The sequence below is a fragment of the Phycodurus eques genome, chromosome 13 (genome assembly GCF_024500275.1).
Source record: "Phycodurus eques isolate BA_2022a chromosome 13, UOR_Pequ_1.1, whole genome shotgun sequence".
In the NCBI taxonomy this organism is placed as follows: Eukaryota; Metazoa; Chordata; class Actinopteri; order Syngnathiformes; family Syngnathidae; genus Phycodurus; species Phycodurus eques.
Window position 1 is genome coordinate 1,740,402 of NC_084537.1, and position 23,711 is coordinate 1,764,112.

At 40.8% G+C, this 23,711-nt stretch overlaps 1 protein-coding gene and 1 long non-coding RNA gene across 2 annotated transcripts; one reads left to right on the forward strand and one right to left on the reverse strand.

The window, feature by feature from the left end:
• Positions 1-4,077: 4,077 nt before the first annotated feature.
• On the reverse strand, positions 4,078-21,076 carry LOC133412139 (myosin-7-like). Its single transcript, XM_061695263.1, has 38 exons — positions 21,017-21,076; positions 20,617-20,824; positions 20,345-20,488; positions 20,011-20,167; positions 19,881-19,908; positions 19,334-19,439; positions 19,040-19,132; positions 18,878-18,941; positions 18,673-18,771; positions 18,463-18,566; positions 18,217-18,355; positions 18,019-18,137; positions 17,333-17,482; positions 16,946-17,116; positions 16,547-16,856; positions 16,382-16,449; positions 16,085-16,290; positions 11,025-11,148; positions 10,787-10,923; positions 10,412-10,667; positions 10,104-10,346; positions 9,712-9,888; positions 9,484-9,629; positions 9,319-9,409; positions 8,854-9,243; positions 8,502-8,628; positions 8,306-8,424; positions 8,033-8,229; positions 7,187-7,370; positions 6,667-6,832; positions 6,455-6,579; positions 6,055-6,363; positions 5,767-5,970; positions 5,350-5,646; positions 4,811-4,915; positions 4,635-4,730; positions 4,405-4,539; positions 4,078-4,159 (listed from the first exon to the last, which is right to left on the reverse strand). The coding sequence occupies exons 2-38, from the start codon at positions 20,815-20,817 to the stop codon at positions 4,139-4,141; spliced, it is 5,808 nt and encodes a 1,935-aa protein (XP_061551247.1). The 5' UTR covers positions 20,818-20,824; positions 21,017-21,076; the 3' UTR covers positions 4,078-4,138.
• Positions 20,354-22,022, forward strand: LOC133412142 (uncharacterized). The gene is made up of 2 exons (XR_009769740.1): positions 20,354-20,507; positions 20,640-22,022. It is a non-coding gene; the product is annotated as an uncharacterized LOC133412142 (long non-coding RNA).
• Positions 22,023-23,711: the final 1,689 nt, after the last annotated feature.

Consider the following 23,711-nt stretch of genomic DNA (forward strand, 5'->3'; position numbering starts at 1 on the left):
AAAGTGAATGTTTTTCAAAATGACACCGTTGTCGTGAAAGCAGAGGAACGCATGTTAAAGTGTAGGCATGGGCATGTATGTCACAACCAAAACAACAACGATAGACCGCTGTGCTGTCGTAGTATGTCAAATGTCAAATTCTAAATTCTAGATCCAATGCATAGACCAATGAATGGTATTCCAAATGTGGATTCAGAAAAGAACTGGAAGGACAAACTGTTACCAAGCGTGCACGTCATTTATTGTTTCTTTACAGGGGGCGTTGCCAACTAACCGCCTGGCATGCAAAAAAAAAAAAAAAAAAAAACTGTCTCTTCCAACTTTTCAAACCAACCTTGAAACTAGCATGCCTCCTGGATGTGTGACAGGAGTTAGACAGTCCTGAGCACCACTGATCACAGTCCCTTCAGAGGTTACGAGATAAAAAGAAGGTCAACAACTGCTGACAAGTGCTAAGATGATTTCCTTTTGAATAAGTGAGCGGCCCTCCCACTGACAGCCGGGGTCAGGTTGCCAAATGGAAGCTAGAAATTCTTTGCCGCTGCTAAAGACCGAGTGAATATATGTCTGAGCATAGGTCAATCTACTTATTGAAGGAGACATGAGAGTAATGTTTAGCTTGTTTATGCCATAACAAATTCAATACAGTCCTGCACAATAGGCATTCAAGTATAGATCAGCTGCACGTTGCTTACTTACCAGATTGCATGCCTAAAACAATTTATATTTCATTTATAGTATTTATCTTCAGCTCTTGTGGTTTTCCCTGTTGTTAAGTTAAGAGTTCAAATAACAACTTGTTTTTATTCTCATGTTCTAATTCTAGCTAATCACTGTTGCTGTTGGATATTTAAAGCACAACATATTTGGTTTTGCCGAGAAATTAATTGGATTGTAGAAAAACAATATAAGACAATGTAAACACTGATTGATAATAGTGATATATTGAATCTTTTGGCATCAAATGTCATGTGACAGTATCATGACTTTTATCTCCTGGGATACAGATGTATCATTTCAGAGGTGCAAGTGAGAGGACAGTCTTGTTCAGGGGTTCTTCACTTGGGCCAAGTTTCAGATGTCCCAACACTGTAGCACACTGCACAATTCACCTCTTTATGCAGATGTGGGAATTGTTTTTCATTAGCTTTTAGATACCTGATTGCTTCCTGAGGGACGTAAGGACGTGTCATCTAATAAGAGAAGACTAAGGGCTCACACAATTTCACACTAAGTGTGTCTGTGTCAGTAAAACTGTTCCTGCATGAAGGGATACAGATTTCCCATTTTCCATTCTGCTTGACAAAAAAAAACCAAAAAAAACTGTGTGTCTGGGGCCTCCCTCTCCTGCATTGTCCATCAAATCATTATTCAGTCTCCAGTAGAAATTAAAATGACCGAGACGTGACACTAATGTAAAAAGGTCAATAATTAACACTCCAGACCGACATAGCATACTGACATATTTTAGTCTTATCAAAAAATATCAATAAATAAAATAACTATAACCACATATAAATTGATATCTGTTTAACCTATCGGTAAAAGACATGAAAAAAAATTTCACTTCATCGTAGTATGATTATTAGATGTAAATGTAGAAAGGGGAACTGATAGCCATTTGGAGAAACGGGCAGACTTCAATGTGAGCAGCTGCTCGGGATTATCTGTGCCTTATTGTTGACCTTGAGGCCCTTACTGATGGGATTTCATGAACTCTATTTTAAGATCAGGAGATTCGTGCTCCCCCTTACTTAAACTCAGACGTCCCAACACCGTGAGAGCTGTGTTTTTCCATTCAGGCCTTAGAAAATGTAATAACAACTGATGCAACAGTTAGACCCTTCTCAACCAAAACCTAATGTCCATATTATCCCGAATGCAATTTGTTATTTCTGAACTTCTGGGGTGCGAGATGAGCAGCAACTACGCAGATTGTCTTCATGGTAAACTTAGAAATCACTTTCTGAGTTGCACAACACATTATACCAACGTGGACAGTGTTTTTTTTCCGTCACTTCATTCAACCTGTCACAGAGTGATTATGGATAATGTTGTAATTGAAGGATACTTCAACATAAGGGACGTGGGTGTTGATCACACAAGTAATGACTGGTACCTGTGGCCAAAAAGTGAAGCAATATCAATTTCAGTCTCTGAAATGGATCCACGCAAGTTTGTGTTTATGCCGTCAATAAATAGGGCCATCATTGCCAGCAGCCTTTTCAACAGCTCCAGGTACATCCGGGAGGAATTTGTAAAGGATGCGTGATTACTGTCTTGGAAGCTGGTGACAAGATTGAAAAATGCCGCTTCGTTGTCATGAAAACCTACACGGGTCTTTCCAAAGTCTGTCCTGTCATCTCTTCGTAGTCTCTGCTGACAGAGAAATATAGCTACAGCAGACAGGGCAATTGCAGCTTGTTGTTTGTGGCTCAATAAAATAATGCGCTGAACCCCTGCGTATTGGTGCTTTAGCTGAAATGGATTGAGGAGCTTCACTAAGACAAATGGTGTGCTTTGTCACCATCTTGTGGCATCTATAGGCAATTATAAACCTTTTTGGAGGGGTATTAGTACCTCAATTCGCTATTCACAGCAATCCCTGGTCCCTATCCCCTGCGAAGAGCAGAGGTTTAATGTATAAGTAGAGCTACAAAACATGTTTTGTTTTGTTTTTTCCCCATAATAACTCCAGGGGTTTTATTATTTTTTGTTGCAGCACGTTGGTAAGTGTGCGAGGGTCAGTCCCTCAATGTAATTTGTGATTTGTTTGCGATTGTCCGGCTCCGTCTAGTTCAGCCTAGACACTTTGTGGGAAGCTGAATCTAGTTGCTGACCGTTTGGCTGCGATTGTCATATGTGTGTGTGTGTTCCAGGTTTTGTCTTCCCCTCCCTGTTTCACACACACCTGCTCCTGTGAACATCTTCACCACCTGTGCGTCGTTCACCCTAATTACCTATTGTATTTAACCTCGTGTCTCATTCCCTCTCGTTGCCAGTTCGTTGTACCTTGTCGTCACGTTCCAGCATTCCTTGTCAGAGACTCACAGTAAGACTTTGACCCAGTTCCGATTATCAACCTTGCGTCTTTGCCTCATGTTCTTGGATACTGTTGCCTTTCTTGGATTGCCTGCCTGTGTACCGACCTATGCCCGTCTATTAAACCTCTCTTTTTGGAAACTGTCCATTTGTTTTGGAGTCGTGCATTTTTGGGTCCTATCCTCTGTTCCGTTCATGACAGCGATTCCACGTCAAATCGCAAGTGAGTGGTGTCACGTATTGTGCGGGGGTCTACGATGCGATGCTACAGTGCAGACGCTTACAGCCAACCAAAATGCCTGATTGTATCATTTCATCTTTCACTGCAAAAACTCAAAATCTTACCAAGAATGTCTTTCTCGTCAAAACTAATCTGATTACCCTTAAAATAAGACTCATCACCTAAAAAGTTACTTGTTTTTTGACACTTCACTTACAAACAGTTTTATATAGATCCAATTAGCTTTTCCTGAGGGGTCGCTGTCGCCGTCGTCACAGGAGCTCGGGACCTAAATTAAGCGCTGAAGATGGTCTGCTATTCCTTTGCCTGTCACGGAGGTCACTCAAAGGAGGCTCTTGTTCTCTGCCTTTGAGCCTGGACGCCCACTATTTGACTATACTGTAGCCTATTATAGGTTGCCGTACAAATTTTGCAACCTTTTGAAAAGGTTTAGTGGTGGTTGCCTTTTCAAAGCAAGGCATTCAGTCACAGTTCTCTGCAGCTGACGAGCGTGCAACAAGGACTGCGTTTCCAAAATGGCTGACAGGAAAAGGACAGACTTAAACAAAACTTATTTTTTTAAATAAACCTACAAACAAGTCTTTCAACTACAAACCGTGAACATTTCTGAAAAGAAAATTCTGTTATAATGGGTTGAATTAAATTAGGCTCATTACTTTTTGACTGCCCCTAGAATATTACCAAATAAATAAAAAATAAAAAATTGTAAACTGCACGGACAGCAAGAAAATGACGGGTACAAGGGTGGTGCACTGCTGGATAAGCTTTTATTAGACACTACAGGTAGTGAATACGTGATATTTGAGGGGGTCGACTTCAAACAGCAAGCAAAAGGTTTTCTGAAGACTCAGAACTTCACTCTTCCTCAAAGCCTTTCTGTTGCAGCCCGGCAAGTTGGGGGTGGGTGGGGGGACAAAAGAAACAGATTTTAGGTCATCAGATTAGTGGTGCTTAGCAATATATTGAACAATTAATTACAATCATCTGAAGTGCTGAAATAACAGGTTATGTAGCAATGACAACATTTCAAAGCAGCATGGACATTAAATGCAGGCAAGAGAGCGCAGCTTGTGTAAAGATCAGGTTTTGTGTATCTGCTTCGGGGTGCATCATGCGCCAACCTTGGTGCCAGCATCACGGCTCTTAGCGCGCAGCTTGTTGACCTGAGACTCAGCAATGTCAGCACGCTCTTCAGCCTCATCCAGTTCATGCTGCAGCTTCCGGGACTTTCCCAGATGAACATTAGCCTGTTCCTCCTGTTTTGATGAGTATTAAAAAAAAATGGACATTCATGGGATGGTGGAAGGGGCACAAGCACGCCACCCTTTTCTTCAAATGTATTCACACATACAGTCTCCTCAGCAGATCTCTTGTAGGCTTTAACTTTCAGTTGCAGCTTGCCTACCAAATCTTGAAGACGGGCAAGGTTTTTGCGGTCTTCCTCAGTCTGTTGAAATCAGAGAAAGGTTTACACGGTGGAAAGATAATGTGTCCCTGTGGTAAAGATAAGTTCCCTAAGCATCAAACCTGATAAGTGAGTTCCTTGATACGACGTTCATATTTCCGGACACCCTTCACAGCTTCACTGCTTCTCTTCTGTTCCATTTCCACCTCATTCTCCAGCTCTTTAACCTAATCAAGAAAAAAACTATTGGAACGTACAACAAGTTTGAACAACTTTGTTTCAGTAACATTGCCTCAGAATAGTGTTTCTCCAATATCTTCAGCCAGTTGAGGATCACAACTTTTACAAGCATTCAAATTTTATACAACTTGTTGCCATAACACAATTATTCGGGGTTGATTACAACAGGAATCAAAAAATGTTTTGCAAAGAAATTATGTGCATGCTTGAAGATCAATAAAATGAAGGATGTTGAGAAAAAAAATGACATTTTGTAGTCTAGTAACATAGCGAATTCTGACTCAAATGGTCTAAAATTTTAGCGACATACTCACGAACCAAGTGAAAAGTTACACTTCAGTGGAATGTTGGATTTTTATTTATTTTTTGATAGTGCCTACCTGAGGGAAGTAACACAAATTAGAAATGTTCTTCCAGTTACCCTGGCCTCGAGCTTCTGCATCTGCTTCTTGCCTCCCTTCATTGCAATTTGTTCAGCTTCATCCAGGCGGTGCTGCAGGTCTTTGATGGTTTGCTCCATGTTCTTCTTCATACGCTCCAGGTGAGCACTGGTGTCCTGCTCTTTCTTTAGCTCTTCCGCCATCATGGCGGCATCGGTGATGGCCTTCTTGGCCTTCTCTTCAGCGTTTCTGCACTCCTGGACTGCATCTTCTACTTCTGTCTGAAGCTGGGAAGTATCTGCTTCCAATTTTTTCTTTTGGTTTATAAGAGCAGTGTTCTAAATATAATAAATTGTATTTCAGGTTACAAAGCACTTCAAATCTACAGATGTTGATAAATGTTTAATATTTGTATAAACCATCTGTGTTCATGCTGTGCAATAATAATGGGCCCTTACCTGTGAGTGCAGTAGCTGCACTCTCTCAGTAACGTCCAACAACTCCTGCTCAGCAAGTTTGCGACTTCTTTCAGTTTGCTCGAGAGCAGCCCTCAGTTCCTCCAGCTCAGCCTGAATGAGGTTGTTACGTCTCTCCACAATGGCAATGTTCTCTTTAAGATCGTCATTAGCACGAAGAGATTCATCAAGTTGAAGTTGGCAATCCTTCATGGGATGACAACAACCATATAATATCAGTATCCAGACTGTGATCTACAGTACGTCATTAGTATATTCTTACTAGTTTACCTTCAAATGTGCATGAACAGATTTGAGTTGCTTCTGAGCCTCAGCTGCCTGCCTGTTGGCCTGACTGAGCTGAATCTCCATCTCATTGAGGTCTCCCTCCATCTTCTTCTTCAAGCGGAGAGCCTCATTCCTGCTTCGACACTCAACTTCTAGAGAACTCTGCAGGGTGTCGATAGTCCTCTGCAGGTTCCTCTTGCACTGTTCCATCTCCTCTTCTTTCTCAGCAATTTTGCGCTCCATCTCCGCCTTAATCTGGTTGAACTCAAGATGAGCTCTCAAAATCTTGCCTTCCTCATGCTCCAAGGAGGCCTGTGATAGATACCAAGTTGTGGAATAATTTGTACAGTTTTAAAATGGTTGCAAACACCGCAAACAAACTAAAGGTTAGATAATCTTGTACCTCAGCTTCCTCAAGACTAGACTGAATTTCACCCTTTTCCTGCTCCAGTTGTTTACGAGCTTTCTCCAACTCATGAATACTCTTTCCTCCCTCACTAAGTTGCTCAGTGAGGTCAGAGATCTCCTCTATTGATGGGAGTTGTCGACAATAAGTTGGTTAATTAGGAAACCCAATTTAATACATTCTGTGCCAGGTAAATTTTCTTGTAGTACCCTGTAAATTCTTGTTCTCTCTCTTGACCGTTTCTAGCTGATCGAGGGACTCTTCGTAGGAATTCTTTAACTTGAAGAGTTCAGTGCTCAAGCTTCTGGCTTCTTTCTGGGAGCCCTCCAGCTCACACTGAGATTCCTCATACTTCTGTTTCCATTCGGAAAGAACCTGGAAACAAAGATATAAAACACAATTGCAATTTATATATACAGTTGCAAGAAAAGGTATTTGAACCCTTTGGAATGACTTGGATTTCTGCATAAATTGGTCATAAAATGTGATTTGAACTTCATAATTGAAGCAGACTGTGTTTGTCTATTGTTGTGGCTTAGATGGAGATCAGTTAACATTTTGTGACCAATTTATGCACACATCCAGGTAACTTCAAAGGCTTCAGATACTTTGTCTTGCAACTGTTAACATTTATTCATCTTATTGTGACTCCACCGTTGTATGGGTCCGAATTGAGCAGAATAAACAAGATATTGGAATGAGTGGGGAAAATAAATAAATATGATTGACCTTGTCGAAGTTTCTTTGCTTCTTGTCCATAGCAGCAGCAGCAGCATTTGACCTCTCCAAATCCACCATGAGATCTTCAATCTCATTTTGCAGTCTGTGTTTGGTTTTCTCCAGGGAGGAACATTTAGCATTCACTGCTTCCACAGCCTCCTCAGCATCCTGCAGACGCTGAGTCAGCTTCTTCCTGGATACACAGGTTGATGTTTGTTTTTAATTGGAATCATTGTTAAGAGATCTCGATTGGCTGCCTGCGCAGGGGGTAAGATTTTACTTGTCAGCATTCTACTGGACAGTTTATAACTGATATCCATCCATCCATTTTCTGAGCCGCTACTCACTAGGGTCGCGGGCGTGCTGGAGCCTATCCCAGCTATCATGGGGTTGTAATTCCTTCATGTCGCTACTGTTCCTGTTTTTTCTGCCTTATAAATCCCCAAGATCTTAATCAATCTTTACCTCTTTAAGTCCTTTTTACATTTTTACCATCATCCGCAGGTGTTGAAAAAAGTAACAAGCCTATTCTGACAAAATAAGGAGTAGAAAGTCTGGAGATCTGTTTTCAAATGTAGGGAGTACAAGTAAAAAGTTGTCAAAAAAATAAATTCATAAAATCAAGTAAAGAACAGATACCTGAAGAATCAACTTAAGTTCAGTAACAAAGTATTTGGACCGAAATACTTCTCACATATTCTTTTCATTATCTGAAGAGAAAATAATTCATTGTCATTTTCAGCAGTTTGAGCCAATCAATGATCAATGGATGGGATGACACACTGCTGTCATTTTTATTTATTTAGTTTTCGTGACATTTTTCAGTTGCGTTCAAGTGATGTATATTTCACTTACTTAGCCTCTTCCAGTTCTTCAGTCCTCTGGATGGCATCGGTTTCATACTTAGTCCTCCACTGAGCCACCTCCGAGTTGGCTTTGGACATGCCGCGCTGCAGTTCAGCCTTGGCCTCCTGCTCCTCCTCATACTGCTCTCTGAGCAGGTCACAGTCATGGCGAGAGGACTGCACAGCATGGGCTAATGCATTCTTGGCCTGAATGAATAGACCATTTAAAAGTGGTTCTTTTTGAAACACACGGTGACATTATTTACATTTTGTACAGTCATGCCTTTATTTCTTCCTCCAGTTGTCGTTTCAGATCTTCAAGTTGCTGGTTGTAAGAATTCTTTCCTCTTGTCAGCTGGGAAATGAGAGCTTCTTTCTCCTCTAGCTGTCTGAAATACTCATCTATAGAAAGGTTTTCTGCATTTCTTAATTCTCGATTCAGCAATTTCTATTTCTTCCTATATGCTACATTTACTGACCGTTCTCAGCTTGAAGCTTTGCTTTCTGTGTGCTAAAGTCATTCAGGGATCTTTGATGTTCATCACACTTATTCCTGTATTCATTCATTTGATCCTCCAGAGTTCTGTTCGTCTTCTCTAAATAAACCTATTAGAAAATACCATACGCCACAGTCATTGTTTATCATTGTTCATTCGGTGAACAAAAAAATATAGCTGAGTAAAAATGTTCTTACTTTATTTTTAGAATCAGGCTAACAGTCAGAAAACAAAATTCTTGTCATACAGGATGTGCCTTATGGTCAAAATTGAATAAATTGAATAAATTCAATAAATATGTTGTTGGCTCTCTTACTGCTGAAACATGACTTACCTTAGATTTCACAATATGTTCCATATTGGAGACGACATCATCCAGTTCCAGTCTAAGTTCACTCTTCTCCTTCTCCAGTTTCTGCTTGACTCTCTGCAGGTTGTCTATCTGCTCTCCCAGGTCAGCAACACTGTCAGCTTGTTTCTTTCTCAGTGTGGCCGCAGTGGCTTCATGCTGCAGCGTGGCTTCTTCCAGGTCTCTGCGGAGTTTCTGGAACTCAGCCTCCCTCTTCTTGTTCATCTCAATTTGGGCAGATGTTGCTCCACCAGCCTCCTCCAGCCTCTCACTGATTTCCTCCAGCTCTCTGGCCAAGTCTGCTCTCTGCTTCTCCGCCTTGGCTCGGGCAGCTCGCTCTGCCTCAAGCTCTTCCTCCAGCTCCTCGACACGAGCCTGTTGGTTAAAACAGTGAAACTTTAATAGTAAATTTCAGCAATTATTTTGTCTGTGTAGTTGTGCACTTTTTACCTGTAGCTCTTTCAGCTTCTTCTGTAGCTGCATTATAATGGCTTGCTCATCTTCAATTTTCCCATGCAGCTGACTAATTTCAAAGTCTTTCCTGGAACATAGAGAATGATTAGTAATGCTGCTTATTAATTACATTGATCAAGCAATGGGCCTATGGATTTGTACTTTTTCAAACGCTCATCCAGTTGCTGTTTATCATTCTCGAGGTCCATCAGAGTTTCTTGGCTTATCTTTAAGTCTCCCTCCAGCTTCCTCTTTGCTCTCTCAAGGTCCATTCGAACCTTCTTCTCTTGTTCGAGAGACCCTTCAAGCTTAAACAAAGTGAATGAAAGTAACAAATGGTGATTTATACCTAATAATGGTAATATTACAAAATTTGAAAGGAATACATACATCATCCACTTGCTGCTCGAGTTTTGATTTGGCCTTAGTCAGAGTGTTGACTTTGTCTTCCTCACTCTGAAGGTCATCCAAGGTTTGCTGATGAGCTTCTTGTAAGGCTTTCTTCTCTTTGGTCAGCTTGGCGATGATTTCCTCCAAAGCTGCCATTTCCTCTGTCAGGTTCTTCACCTGAAATATAAAAAAACAGTAACCTGAATTTAAAGTTAGCGTGATTTATGCACTTTTGATTTTAGTTCAATTTTAACCCTCAACTATTACACCTATAAACAACAAAGTCTCTCTCACCTATACACGCCCACCCTGTATAGGGAGTAGATATCGGACCATGCTTCTTACACAAGAGAACCAACAGTAGGAGAATAAAATACACAAACAGTGCATACCTTGTTCTCAGTGGCATGCTTCTCTTTCTCCACTTTAGCCAGCGTTAACTCCAAGTCATCAATGTCCTTCTTCAGCTCAGAACACTCGTCCTCCAGCTTCCTCTTCTTTGCTGTTAATTCAGCATTCATCTCTTCCTCATCTTCCAATCTTTCAGTTAGCTCTTTGGCTTTTGCTTCCATCTGGATTTTGTTTTTAATCAGCCCCTCACATCTTTCCTCAGCATCACAAAGATTATCTTGTTCCTGCCAGATCATAATTGTGTTCAACAACAACATTTAGGAGTGGTTAATATGTACGCTGTACTCACTGCTTGAACTTGAAGCTGCAGGTCATTCTTCTCTTGGAGAAGAGAAACCATTTTCTCCTCCAATTCCTTTCTACGTGCTTCAGACTTTGCATAAGCTTCTTTCAACTTCAGGAATTCTTCCTTCATGTTGGCCATTTCCTTTTCTGCTTCGGCAGATCTCAAAAGAGGTTTGATTTTGAAGAACAGCTTCATCCAAGGCCAATTTTTGACCCCCATGAATGAACGGATATTCCACTGGATCACTAATAAAGCATCTCTGAATGTTTTTTTTTTTTTTTTAGCAGAAGTACGAGCTATGTTAATACAATATTAAATAATACAATGTAAGAATTTATGGTATTATGTATATTGTGCCAATATTGAGAGAGAAAATACCTGCGTTCCACCATCTTCTGATACTCAATACGAGACAAAAGACCACGAGATCGAGCTTGAATGGCAGTAATAATTTTGGAGAGACGCTCATCTCTCATTTCCTCAAGTAGACCCAACAGTCCAGCTTTGAAGAAGACCTGTCAATGTCAGCATGAACAGTACATTCATTTTATTTCCTCCTGATCTATAGAAATAATGTTTCATGAGCCGTATGAACCAGAAGAACAACAAGTTGTACCTTAGTATGACCAAATTTGTATTGGTTGTGATCAATATCCAAAGAAGCAAGGAGCTTCTCAGCTCCCTTTCTGCTGTCAATGAACTGTCCCTCAGGGATGGCAGCAGGATTCAAAATGCGATACCTTTGAGAGCAAATTAGGTCCATTTTAGTCATGAGTATTCATAACCAAAGTCGATGTTTTTTATATATTAGGCAAGTATTTATTGAAAATTAGAACACTTTACTGCAGACAACATTTATTAAGTGGTGTCTGTTATTGGACTTCTTTGCTCGTCATTGGTTGTCCATAACGAACGCCATGTTCAGATATAAGGGTGTCCACATGTGCACTTAGCACCAGGACACCCGAGGCCACAGTTCGACTTTGTGGTTGTGTCAATTATTTTAACTAAGTTAAGAGACACTTTTGTTCACCGCTGCTGTTGGGCACAAGCACATCTTCATGCATATTTTTCTTTGTTTGTTTTCAATACTTTCTGGTCGGTGGATTGTAGGCATCGAAGCTGGGAACCCAACATTTTTAATTTGAACAATTCCGGGAGAACCGGAATGTTAGTCCCGGTTCCAATCAGTTCTTGATTCTTGATGCCCAACCCTTAGCCGTAAGGTTGTTGGTTCCTGTTGTGGCGGCAATCCCCGAACCTGTTGGTGGACACCAGCGGTAAGGGATGCCATGAAGCTGAGGAAGGAGTCCTATCGGGCATTTTTGGCAGGCATGATGACAGAGTCTGGACTAAAAGATGCCAAGGCATCTGCTGTATCGGATTACTTTGTATTACAATCACGGCGATAAAAAAGGCATTGACAAAATTCCATTCCACTATTATTAAGTACACTATAAATTGTGAGAAACTGCAGGTGAATATAATTTTCATACTACTGAACGTGTTTATGAAAGTGTCACCATCAAAATGTCATCTATTGGGTTGGCTCTGTGATAAAGCTGTCTGCACTATGTTTTCAAAATTGAGACCACAGCATATGAAACATAACCTTTAATCTAATGACAACTGTCAATTGTCCAGAGTCGGTGCTTCTAAATAAATTAACAAACCCAACTGATTGATTTAATCAAAATAGAGAACACAGGAGTAATGCAGATTTTGTTCACATTACTTTTTTTTAAAGATGGCAACATTTTTACGTCATGTATTATTCCCTTAATTATGAAACATTCATTCTCCATGAGCCCATTAGATACACATGTACAACCCCAATTCCAATGAAGTTGTACGTTGTGTTAAACACAAATAAAAACAGAATACAATGATTTGCAAATCATGTTCGACCTATATTTAATTGAATACACTACAAAGACAAGATATTGAATGTTCAAACTGATCAACTTTATTGTTTTTAGCAAATAATAATTAAAAGCAAAGCAAAAGCCATTTATCAACAACACCCAGAAACTCCACTGGCTTCTCTGGGCCCGAGCTCATCTAAGATGGACTGATGCAAAGTGAAAAAGTGTTCTGTGCTCCGATGAGTCCACATTTCAAATTGTTTTTGGGAATTGTGGACGTCATGTCCTCCGGGCGAAAGAGGAAAAGAGCCATCCGGACTGTTATGGATGCAAAGTTCAAATGCCAGCATCTGTGATGGTATGGGGCTGTTTTTTTCGTGCCAATGGCATGGGTAACTTACACATCTGTGACGGCACCATTAATGCTGAAAGGTACATACAGGTTTTGGAGAAACATATGCTGCCATCCAAGCAACGTCTTTTTCATGGACGCCCCTGCTTATTTCAGCTAGACAATGCCAAACCACATTCTGCATGTGTTACAACAGCGTGGCTTCGTAGTAAAAGAGTGCAGGTACTAGACTGGCCTTCCTGCAGTCCAGACCTGTCTCCCATTGAAAATGTGTGGCGCATTATGAAGCTTAAAATACGACAACGGAGACCCCGGACTGTTGAACAACTGAAGCTGTACATCAAGCAAGAATGGGAAAGAATTCCACCTACAAAGCTTCAACAATTAGTGTCCTCAGTTCCCAAACGTTTATTGAATGTTGTTAATATTGAATGAAAAGGTGATGTAACACAGTGGTAAATATGACCCTGTCCCAGCTTTTTTGGAACGTGTTGCACCCATAAAATTCTAAGTTAATGATTATTTGCTAAAAACAATAAATCAGTTTGAACATTAAATATCTTGTCTTTGTAGTGTATTCAATTAAATATAGGTTGAACATGATTTGCAAATCATTGTATTCTGTTTTTATTTATGTTTAACACAACGTCCCAACTTCATTGGAATTGGGTTGTAATTATATTTGACCAACAGAAAACATTCTTGGCTTTTGCTTAATGATGTTCTTTTAAGAACCGTAGGAGAGTTACAAGGCTGTCATCACAAAGTACACAGCAAATAAATATTGTTCAGTTAAATTGACTTTGAACTGTACACTACAAAGACAAGATATTGAATGTTCAAACTGATCAACTTTATTGTTTTTAGCAAATAATAATTAAAAGCAAAGCAAAAGCCATTTATCAACAACACCCAGAAACTCCACTGGCTTCTCTGGGCCCGAGCTCATCTAAGATGGACTGATGCAAAGTGGAAAAGTGTTCTGCGCTCCGATGAGTCCACATTTCAAATTGTTTTTGGGAATTGTGGACGTCATGTCCTCCGGGCGAAAGAGGGAAAGAGCCATCCGGACTGTTATGGACGCAAAGTTCAAATGCCAGCATCTGTGATGGTATGGGGCTGTTTTTTTCGTGCCAATGGCATGGGTAACTTACACATCTGTGACGGCACCATTAATGCTGAAAGGTACATACAGGTTTTGGAGAAACATATGCTGCCATCCAAGCAACGTCTTTTTCATGGACGCCCCTGCTTATTTCAGCTAGACAATGCCAAACCACATTCTGCATGTGTTACAACAGCGTGGCTTCGTAGTAAAAGAGTGCAGGTACTAGACTGGCCTTCCTGCAGTCCAGACCTGTCTCCCATTGAAAATGTGTGGCGCATTATGAAGCTTAAAATACGACAACGGAGACCCCGGACTGTTGAACAACTGAAGCTGTACATCAAGCAAGAATGGGAAAGAATTCCACCTACAAAGCTTCAACAATTAGTGTCCTCAGTTCCCAAACGTTTATTGAATGTTGTTAATATTGAATGAAAAGGTGATGTAACACAGTGGTAAATATGACCCTGTCCCAGCTTTTTTGGAACGTGTTGCACCCATAAAATTCTAAGTTAATGATTATTTGCTAAAAACAATAAATCAGTTTGAACATTAAATATCTTGTCTTTGTAGTGTATTCAATTAAATATAGGTTGAACATGATTTGCAAATCATTGTATTCTGTTTTTATTTATGTTTAACACAACGTCCCAACTTCATTGGAATTGGGTTGTAATTATATTTGACCAACAGAAAACATTCTTGGCTTTTGCTTAATGATGTTCTTTTAAGAACCGTAGGAGAGTTACAAGGCTGTCATCACAAAGTACACAGCAAAGAAATATTGTTCAGTTAAATTGACTTTGAAATACAACTTTAAAACAATTCAGTGCAATAAATTCAATTAATCATAATCTCAATTGGTGGCACAGTGGCCGACTGGTTAGCACATCTGCCTCACAGTTCTGAGGACCGGGGTTCAAATCGGGCCTCGCCTGTGTGAAGTTTGCATGCTCTGCCCGTGCCTGCGTGGGTTTTCTCCGGATACTCCGGTTTCTTCCCACATCCCCAAAACATGCTTGGTAGGTTCATTGAAGACTATAAATTGCCTGTAGCTGTGAATGTGAGTGTGAATGGTTGTTTGTTTATATTTGCCTTGTGACTGCCTGGCGACCAGTCCAGGGTGTACCCTGCTTCTCACCTCGAGTCAGTTGGGATAGGCTCCAGCACACCCGCAACCCTAGTGAGAATAAGCGGTCCGGAAAATGGATGGATAGTCTCCATTGTTGTTCACTTACCTTTCATAACGTGTGACTACTCTTTTTCGTGTTATGATTTATGGTGGGAAAAAGGGAAAAAACATTTTATTACCACTCCAATATACTGTATGTTGCGACTGGAGCAAGATTGCATGACTTGACTTGTGACTTGCTCAAACCAAGTAAGGACTTGACTCAACTTGCCTGAAATTTAGTAGTGACTCGACTTGGTTTGCTTGATTTTTCTTTTTTTTTTTTTTTTTTTTTTCCCCCCACAGTGACTTGGGACTTGCTTAAGACTTCAAGCTTATGACTTGAGACTTGGTTGCGACTTGCACATGTGACTCACTCTCACCTCTGCGTTTCGCAGCCGAGTGTGAAGCAGCTGGGATGGAAGTCAGCACCTCAAAATCTGAGGCCATGGTCCTCAGTTAGAAAAGGGTTGAGTGCCCTCTCCGGGTCAGGGAGGAGATCCTGCCCCAAGTGGAGGAGTTCAAGTATCTCGGCGTCTTGTTCACGAGTGAAGGGAGAATGGAGTGGGAGATCAACAGGGGGATCAGTGCGGCGTCTGCAGTGATGCGGACTCTGTATCGGTCAGTCGTGGTGAAGAAGGAGCTGAGCCAAAAGGCAAAGCTCTCGATATACCGATCGATCTACGGTCATACCCTCACCTATGGTCACGAGCTGTGGGTCGTGACCGAAAGAACAAGATCGCGGATACAAGCGGCCAAAATGAGTTTACTCCGCAGGGTGTCCGGCCTCTCCTTTGAGAAAAGGTGAGAAGCTCGGTCATCTGGGAGGGGCTCAGAGTTGAGCCACTGCAGAGGAGCCAGATGACGTGGCTTGGGCATCTGGTTAGGATGAGTTGGGCAAAACGCTTTATTGCAGTTGATGCTCCTAAGGGTGGCCCAACCAGTTATGAGGTTTAGGAGGCAGTAATTTTTTCACACACGGCCACGTAGGTTTGGATTTTTGTTCTCCCTTAATAACAAAAAAACCTTCATCAATGATGGGAAACATTTAAGTGTGACAAACGTCCCAAAAAAAAAAAAATCAGGCAGGGGACCAACACTTATTCACATATTCACATCGCTGTGTGTGTGTGTGTGTGTGTGTGTGTGTGTGTGTGTGTGTATAGTGAACACTGTGTAATACCTTTGTTTGAAATCCCCATAGAGGATCCTATTTGGGAATCCCTTTCTGCAGATTCTGATGCCTTCCAGCACACCATTACAGCGCAGCTGGTGCATGACCAGCGGGTTCTCCATGGCTCCAGGAGTCTTGGTCTCATTGGGGATGATGCAGCGTACAAAGTGGGGATGAGTAGACCTCAAGTTGGTCATCAGCTTGTTCAGATTCTCCTTCCAATGATAATGAATTAATTATGGGTTGGAGCACCAAATACTTTTCATGCAGAATGGTTATTAAGGACCAAATTAAGAAGAAGAATACCCTATGAAGGGCAGACACAGTCTGAAAAGATGAACCCTTTCTCTTCTTCTCCTTCTTGCCTTCACCGGCTTCACCCATCGCTGTTCAAGGCAAATTATGAGATTATAAAATAATGTTGGAGTTGGACAAATTCACAAAGCAAATCTGAATTCTCATAGATGGTACCTGAATCTGCTCCAGCATAATTTGCAAAGATTAATGCCAATAGTTTCAGATTAGACTTCTGGTAAAGTCCAACAACAGTCTCATTTAGAGGATCCTTGTTCTTCACCAGCCAGTTGTTGATATTGTAATCAACAGTGCCAGCATAGTGCATCAGGGCAAAATGGGCCTCTGGTTTCCCTTTGACTATTCTGGGCTTCTGGAAGTTGCTGGATTTCCCCAGGTGGTTGTCGTACAGCTTAGCTTTGAAGGTTGTATCACTGGCTTTGGGGAACATGCACTCTTCTTCAAGGATGGACATGATACCCATAGGCTAGGGAGAAATAAAGAGATGGAGTGAAAATTTATTTGGTCAAGGTTTTTTGTAAAAAGCTGAGGAACTTGTTATAACCAGTCTCTCACCTTTTCAATTAGGTCAATACAGGCCTGCAAGTCCATACCAAAATCTATGAAAGTCCATTCAATGCCTTCCTTCTTGTACTCTTCCTGCTCCAGCACAAACATGTGATGGTTGAAAAACTGTTGCAGTTTTTCATTGGTGAAGTTGATACACAGCTGCTCAAAGGTGTTGAACTGTAATAGAAAGTGGATAAGCATTTTTTTCATTTTAAATACATGGAAGTACAAATTTAAATATTTATATTTTTATGTCAAATCCAATTGTTTTCAGTTTGCAGCAAATATAAAGCGACTGATTGAAGTATTGAAACACACTGTTCCAAAACTTGTGGATATGTACAGCATATAAAGCCATATTGGAGGCTCAAACAAAAAATAGACAGAGCTCACATCAAAGATCTCAAATCCAGCAATATCTAAAACACCAATGAAGTACTGGCGAGGCTGCTTGGTCTCCAATGACTGGTTGATCCTGACCACCATCCACAGAAACATCTTCTCATAAACGGCCTTGGATAGAGCTCCAACAGCATAGTAGACCTTCAAGACAGGAACAATAAACACCAAACGGCCACAACATTTTGATAACTTTCACAATCTAATGTGAACCAGAATAAGAGCTGTAAAAAAAAAATGTGGCACCATGAAAATAATGTCTAATATTTTGACACTTTCATTTAGCCAAATGCTAATGTGTTTGAAATAGTTCACGATGACCCCAAAACACAGCCTATTTCTATGGCTTTGTGGTGAGGTGGTCAGGTGACACACGTGGTGAGCAAGAAACCCTTTAAGAGTGGAAAATTACATAAGATTTGAAGATTTGAGTCACAATGGGGGAAAAAATGCACAAATGCACGGCTGGGCAGGTTTTTGTGCTTTTATTGACAGAATTTGGCGGAGGTTCTGAGCTTGGTTGAGTACTTTTTAAGTTGCCCCTGTAAAGGGAAACTCTTGTATTGGATTTTGTTTGATTGTGCCGTTGATTATAATTTTGCTGGCCAGTGTGGTTAACACGAATTATCTCTTTTTTTCTTCAATAGAAAAAGAATAGGTTGAATATTATCATGTCTCACCTGGGCAACATTTTGTCCCTTGGTGACCCACTCATTTCCCACTTTCACTCTTGGGTGACAGAGACCTTTGATGAGGTCAGCAGAGTTCAGGCCCATCAGGTAAGCTGATTTGTCAGCATCTGAAGAAGAAAATTAAATTAAGTCAAACGACCTACTGCCGCCTGAGATTGAGCTGACGTGACACGGGATTCGTCTGACCTTCCGTGCCATCCGCCTCTGCCTGTTCCTCACGCTGCTTCTGCTTAAACTTCATGTTACCATAGTGCATGATGGCACCCGTCAGCTTGTACGCAGAGTTCTTTTCCTCTTGCGTGAAGCCAAGCACATCAAATGCACTCTGTCAGAGAATACAGGATAACTATTTTAATTGTAGATCCTTTATACGATGCTAGGTCAATACACAAGTAATAACATCCTTGTATCTTAAAAAAATAAAAGCCCTACATCTGTTGCCATCAGTTCATCTGCATCATCAATGGAGACCACTTGTGTTTCCCCCTGAGAGATGAAGGCGTAGTCATAAGGATTGTTTGTGATCAACAGCATCTCTGGATGAGAGAGCGTGCGACAGGGCACAAAGATCAGACCATTTGGACATCAGAGTGCATGAAAGAAAACAAACATAGCAGGATTCAGTATTCACAGAATACTGACCCAGAATTTCGGGCTTCTTGTTGGACAGAATCTGGTAGAAAATGTGGTAATCTCGCTCAGCCTTGAGCTGGAAGGTCACTCGAGATTTTTCCAGAAGGTCTAACAAGTTGAAAAGGAGACGAATATCCCTTTGGTCAAGTCGGCAATACTGTGAGGTAGCACCAGAGCATTATTTGTGTAACTTGAGCGGAGTCTTTCTTCTTACATGTTTCAATATCAGCAGAGGCCAACTTTCCTCGAGTATCAAAGTGAATCCGGATGAATTTACCCTGGGGGATGTACTTGGTAGTCATGAAGAGCTCTTGATATCTAATAGAGTGTTGCTATATATTGTTATAACAAAACATAAAGCGATAAAATAACTTACGAATCGAGAGGAGTTGTCATTCCTAATGGTTTTGGCATTTCCAAAGGCCTCCAGAGCAGGGTTAGCCTGGATGATTTGATCCTCCAGAGTACCCTGTTGAAAAGGAATATTGTATGTGCTGAAAAAGAGAGATCTATCTATCCATCCGTTTCTTTATGTATCTATTGTAATGCCTGTAGAAGACTTCCCTTGTCCAACACTAGATTGTCTTGTGATATTCTAATCTAATCAATTTAGTATAGAGTGGCCAGGGACCCGACATCTCACGCCTTTGTTACATCACCATGCGTGTACCTTGTCTTTGGCATTGCCATCTTTCTTAACGCTTCCAGCCGCAATGCTTGCAAAATACTGGATGACTCGCTTTGTGTTGACGGTTTTTCCTGCACCAGATTCTCCGCTGTAATTACAAAGTTAGTTGTCAATATACAATATACAGCTCGAAAACTCCCCATCCACGTCATTTATCCCGATCACATCCACAATCTTAGAAGATGAAATGCAAGGAGCTAATAATGCTCAGTTTTGACTGACTAATGATTGAATTTCAGGAGGTATTCAAAAATATGTTTACTATTTTGATTGTAGTGCTCACACATCTCTATATTTTAATACGATAATAAGTACAAAGTAAAACTATGTTTTCCAATGTCATATATAAGGTAACCAAAATATTAGAAATAGTAGTGGGGTTTTATACCATGCAAACATTGTTACATGAATACCTCTGTGAGTTTCAATTCAAATGCAGCAATAAATGCCAAAGGTTTGATTCAAATAAATGAGAAATAATATTGCAGTCAACATGATGATCCATGTGTTTATGAGGTTAAATACTTACGTGATCAAAATTGACTGATTTTCACGATCTGCAAAACAGGATTTCAAAAAAGAACAGTTACGGTATTCAAATTTGACTCAAATACTGTATACTGTCTGTTATTAAATCTAGATTTGTACACAGTTGGTACCTGCCAGCATGTACTGGTAGGCGTTGTCAGAGATGGAGAAGATGTGAGGAGGAGCTTCACTCCTCTTCTTTCCCCTGTAGGCAACAACCACCTCTTGGTTGTAGACTGGCAGCCACTTGTAAGGGTTGACAGTGACACAGAACAGCCCAGAGTAGGTCTTGCAAAAAAAAAAAGAAGAATAACAGATGGAATCACAGTGAAAATAATTTGTTTTACTGCTTTCGGTTTGGAATACACGTATCTCCGATCCCTTATGAGGTTTCTGTCCTCCAAATGTTTTATACATTAATGTTGACAAATTGTACTTGTCTGCTTATATTGCTGTTTTGCTCACATAGATCATCCATGCTGCATAACGCTCTTTGAGGTTGAACAGCACAGCGGGCTCGTGGAGGAACGTCAACATGGCCATGTCCTCGAGCTTGTCAAATTTTGGAGGATTCTGTTGCAGAACCTGGGAGTCTTTGACAGTCACCGTCTATGGAACGTGAAGAAGTGTTAGTATTTAACTGCCCATGATAAAACCCACACAATAACACATTTAACCCATAATGTATCATATGTTCTATTATGCTGTTGGTGCCTAAAAGGTAATTGACCACTGACCTTTCCATGCTGCGTCTCCACAGTAACACTGGCCCCATCTCGACTTGTGATGGAAGCCTTCACAAACTCTTCCGCCGCATCAGGGACAAAACATTCCTTCTTTATGTCGAAGGGACGAGTGGAAGCCTCCATGCGTTCCTTCTCCGACTTCCGCAGGTACGGGGCAGCTATCCCATACATAGACATCTCTGCGTCTCCCATGGCTGCACTGGAAACGGAGAGAATGAGGACCATTATGGATGGGAATCACAAGCTCTTTTTTTTATATATACACTGTAATTATGAAACCATTTTTAAAATGTGGAACAACTCCATCCGGCCATCCATCATTTTCATCAATACTGAATTGATTATTTTGTGAATTAACAGCATAACCATTTCAAATTTGTGTGGAATTTACCAGTACGTTCAACTCAGAGGAACTCAGAAGACTTGAGAGTATGAAAACGAAGCCCTTCAGCTAGAAAGAAAGCAAAGAGAAAAGATATCAGGGTTTTATTATCATCTCTAAATGTTTGTTTGATTCATGTGTAAGATACTTACACCAGTTGTCACAAATCCTAAAGTATATCTAATTACTATTTTGTTATAAGATGAGGCACATTGCAGGAAAATTGATGAATAATTTAAAGTTGAGCAGACTTACAAGATGCAGGTGAGGAGGAAGCAGCTGTGCAACCTGCTGGGATCACATTTATAAAGCCTGCTAACCCTGCCTTAATAGGCCACCACCCTAATTTCCAAATACACACACAACAGCTCCCCATCACTTTCATCACTTGTGACATGGCTCTCTGCAGCTTTCATGTTTGGCTGCCCTCTGTGCCTGTTGGTCTGGAGCTGTGGACCCCTCCTGCCCAAATAATGTGACTTATTGGGAACATCGCCAGGAACTTTCTCCCACATAACTCATCTATGAGTCACATAAAGCACAGACTCCCCACTATCTTTGTTTTGACCACGTTTGTCAGTCAACTGTTCTGCGAAATCATTTTTCCAAGTGAGACTAAGAGAGAATAGAAATGCCTGTGAAGATGCCTATGAGAACAGATATACTGTGTGTGTGTGTGTGTGTGTGTGTCTGTGCATGTATATGTGTATATATATATATATATATATATACAGTGGGTACGGAAAATATTCAGACCCCCTTAAATTTGTCACTCTTTTCTTTATATTGCAGCCATTTGTTAAAATCATTTAATTTAATTTTTCTGCTCATTAATGTACACTCAGCACCCCATATTGACGGAAGAAAACAGAATTGATTCATTGATCATTTTCCGAAGTTATTGTAGGATGTCACAGCATCATCTATAACTGTTATTTCGGGTGACTATTTTGTAAATTGTATATAGATGTATCTTTTCTGGAAGTGTTTGGTCAATAAAAACATTAAAAAATGATCTCTTGGCCTAGTCATTTAAGATGGAGTTGATGGTAAAATGGGTAACCATGTGGGTCACCACTAATGCTTAATGGTGCACTAGTGGTACAGTGGGTACGGAAAGTAATCAGACCCCCTTAAAATTTTCACTGTTATATTGCAGCCATTTGCTAAAATAATGTCATTTCAATTTTTTTGCTCATTAATGTATACACAGCATCCCACACTGACAGAAAAAAAACTGAATTGTTGACATTTTTGGAATTTATTTTAAAAAATGTAAAAAAAAATTTTAAAATAATATTCAGACCCTTTGCTCAGTATTTAGTAGACGCACCTAAGCTAATACAGCCATGAGTCTTTTTGGGAATGATGCAGCAAGTTTTTCACACCTGGATTTGGGGATCCTCTGCCATTCCTCCTTGCAGATCCTCCAGTTCTGTCAGGTTGGATGGTGAATGTTGGTGGGCAGCCATTTTCAGGTCTTTCCAGAGATGCTCAATTGGGTTTAAGTCAGGGCTCTGGCTGGGCCATTAGAAAACAGTCATGGAGTTGTTCTGAAGCCACTCCTTCTTTATTTTAGCTGTGTGCTTAGGGGTCATTGTTTGGTTGGAAGGTGAACCTTTGGCCCAGTCTGAGGTCCTGAGCACTCTGGAGAAGGTCTTCATCCAGGATATCCCTGTACTTGGCCACATTGATCTTTCTTTTGATTGCAACCAGTCGTCCTATCCCTGCAGCTGAAAAACACCCCCACAGCATGATGCTGCCACCACAATGCTTCACTGTTGGGACTGTATTGGACAGGTGATGAGCAGTGCCTGGTTTTCTCCACACATACCGCTTAGAATTAAGGCCAACAATTTCTGTCTTGGTCTCATCAGACCAGAGAATTTTATTTCTCACCATCTTGGAGCCCTTCAGGTGTTTTTTTAGCAAATTCCATACGGGCTTTCATGCATCTTGCACTGATGAGAGGCTTCCGTCGGGCCACTCTGGCCATAAAGCCCCGACTGGTGGAGAGCTGCAGTGACGGTTGACTTTCTAGAACTTTTTCCCATCTCCCGACTGCATCTCTGGAGCTAAGCCACAGCGATCTTCGGGTTCTTTTTTACCTCCCTCACCAAGGCTCTTCTCTAGGAAGGGTTTTGATCATCTCAAACGTCTTCCATTTCAGGATTATGGAGGCCACTGTGCTGTTAGGAACCTTAAGTGCAGCAGAAATGTTTTTGTAACCTTGGCCAGATCTGTGCCTTGCCACAACTCTGTCTCTGAGCTCTTCAGACAGTTCCTCTGACCTCATGATTCTCATTTGCTCCGACATGCACTGTGAGCTGTAAGGTCTTCTATAGACAGGGGTGTGGCTTTCCTAATCAAGTCCAATCAGTACAATCAAACACAGCTGCACTCCAATGAAGGTGTAGAACCATCTCAAGGATGAGTAGAAGAAATGGACAGCACCCAAGTTCAATATACGAGTGTTACAGCAAAGGGTCTGAATCCTTATGGCTGTGTGATATTTCAGTTTTTCTTTTTTTAATAAATCTGCAAAGATTTCAACAATTGAAATTTTTTTCTGTCTATGGGGTGCTGCGTGTGCATTAATGAGGAAAAAAATGAACTTCAATGATTTTAACAAATGGCTGCAATATAACAGAGAGTGAAAAATGGAAAGGGGTCTGAAAACTTTCCGTACCCACTATATATCCAT

What these genes read in the sequence shown, in the direction of transcription:
- LOC133412139 (XM_061695263.1), bottom strand. Translation starts at nt 20,817, where the DNA reads ATGGGAGACGCAGAGATGTCTATGTATGGGATAGCTGCCCCGTACCTG. An exon ending in CTACCAGTACATGCTGGCAG is followed by an intron (nt 19,909 to 20,010) that starts GTACCAACTGTG and finishes CCTGTTTTGCAG; the next exon opens with ATCGTGAAAATCAGTCAATT. An exon ending in TCAAGGAACTCACTTATCAG is followed by an intron (nt 4,731 to 4,810) that starts GTTTGATGCTTA and finishes TGATTTCAACAG; the next exon opens with ACTGAGGAAGACCGCAAAAA.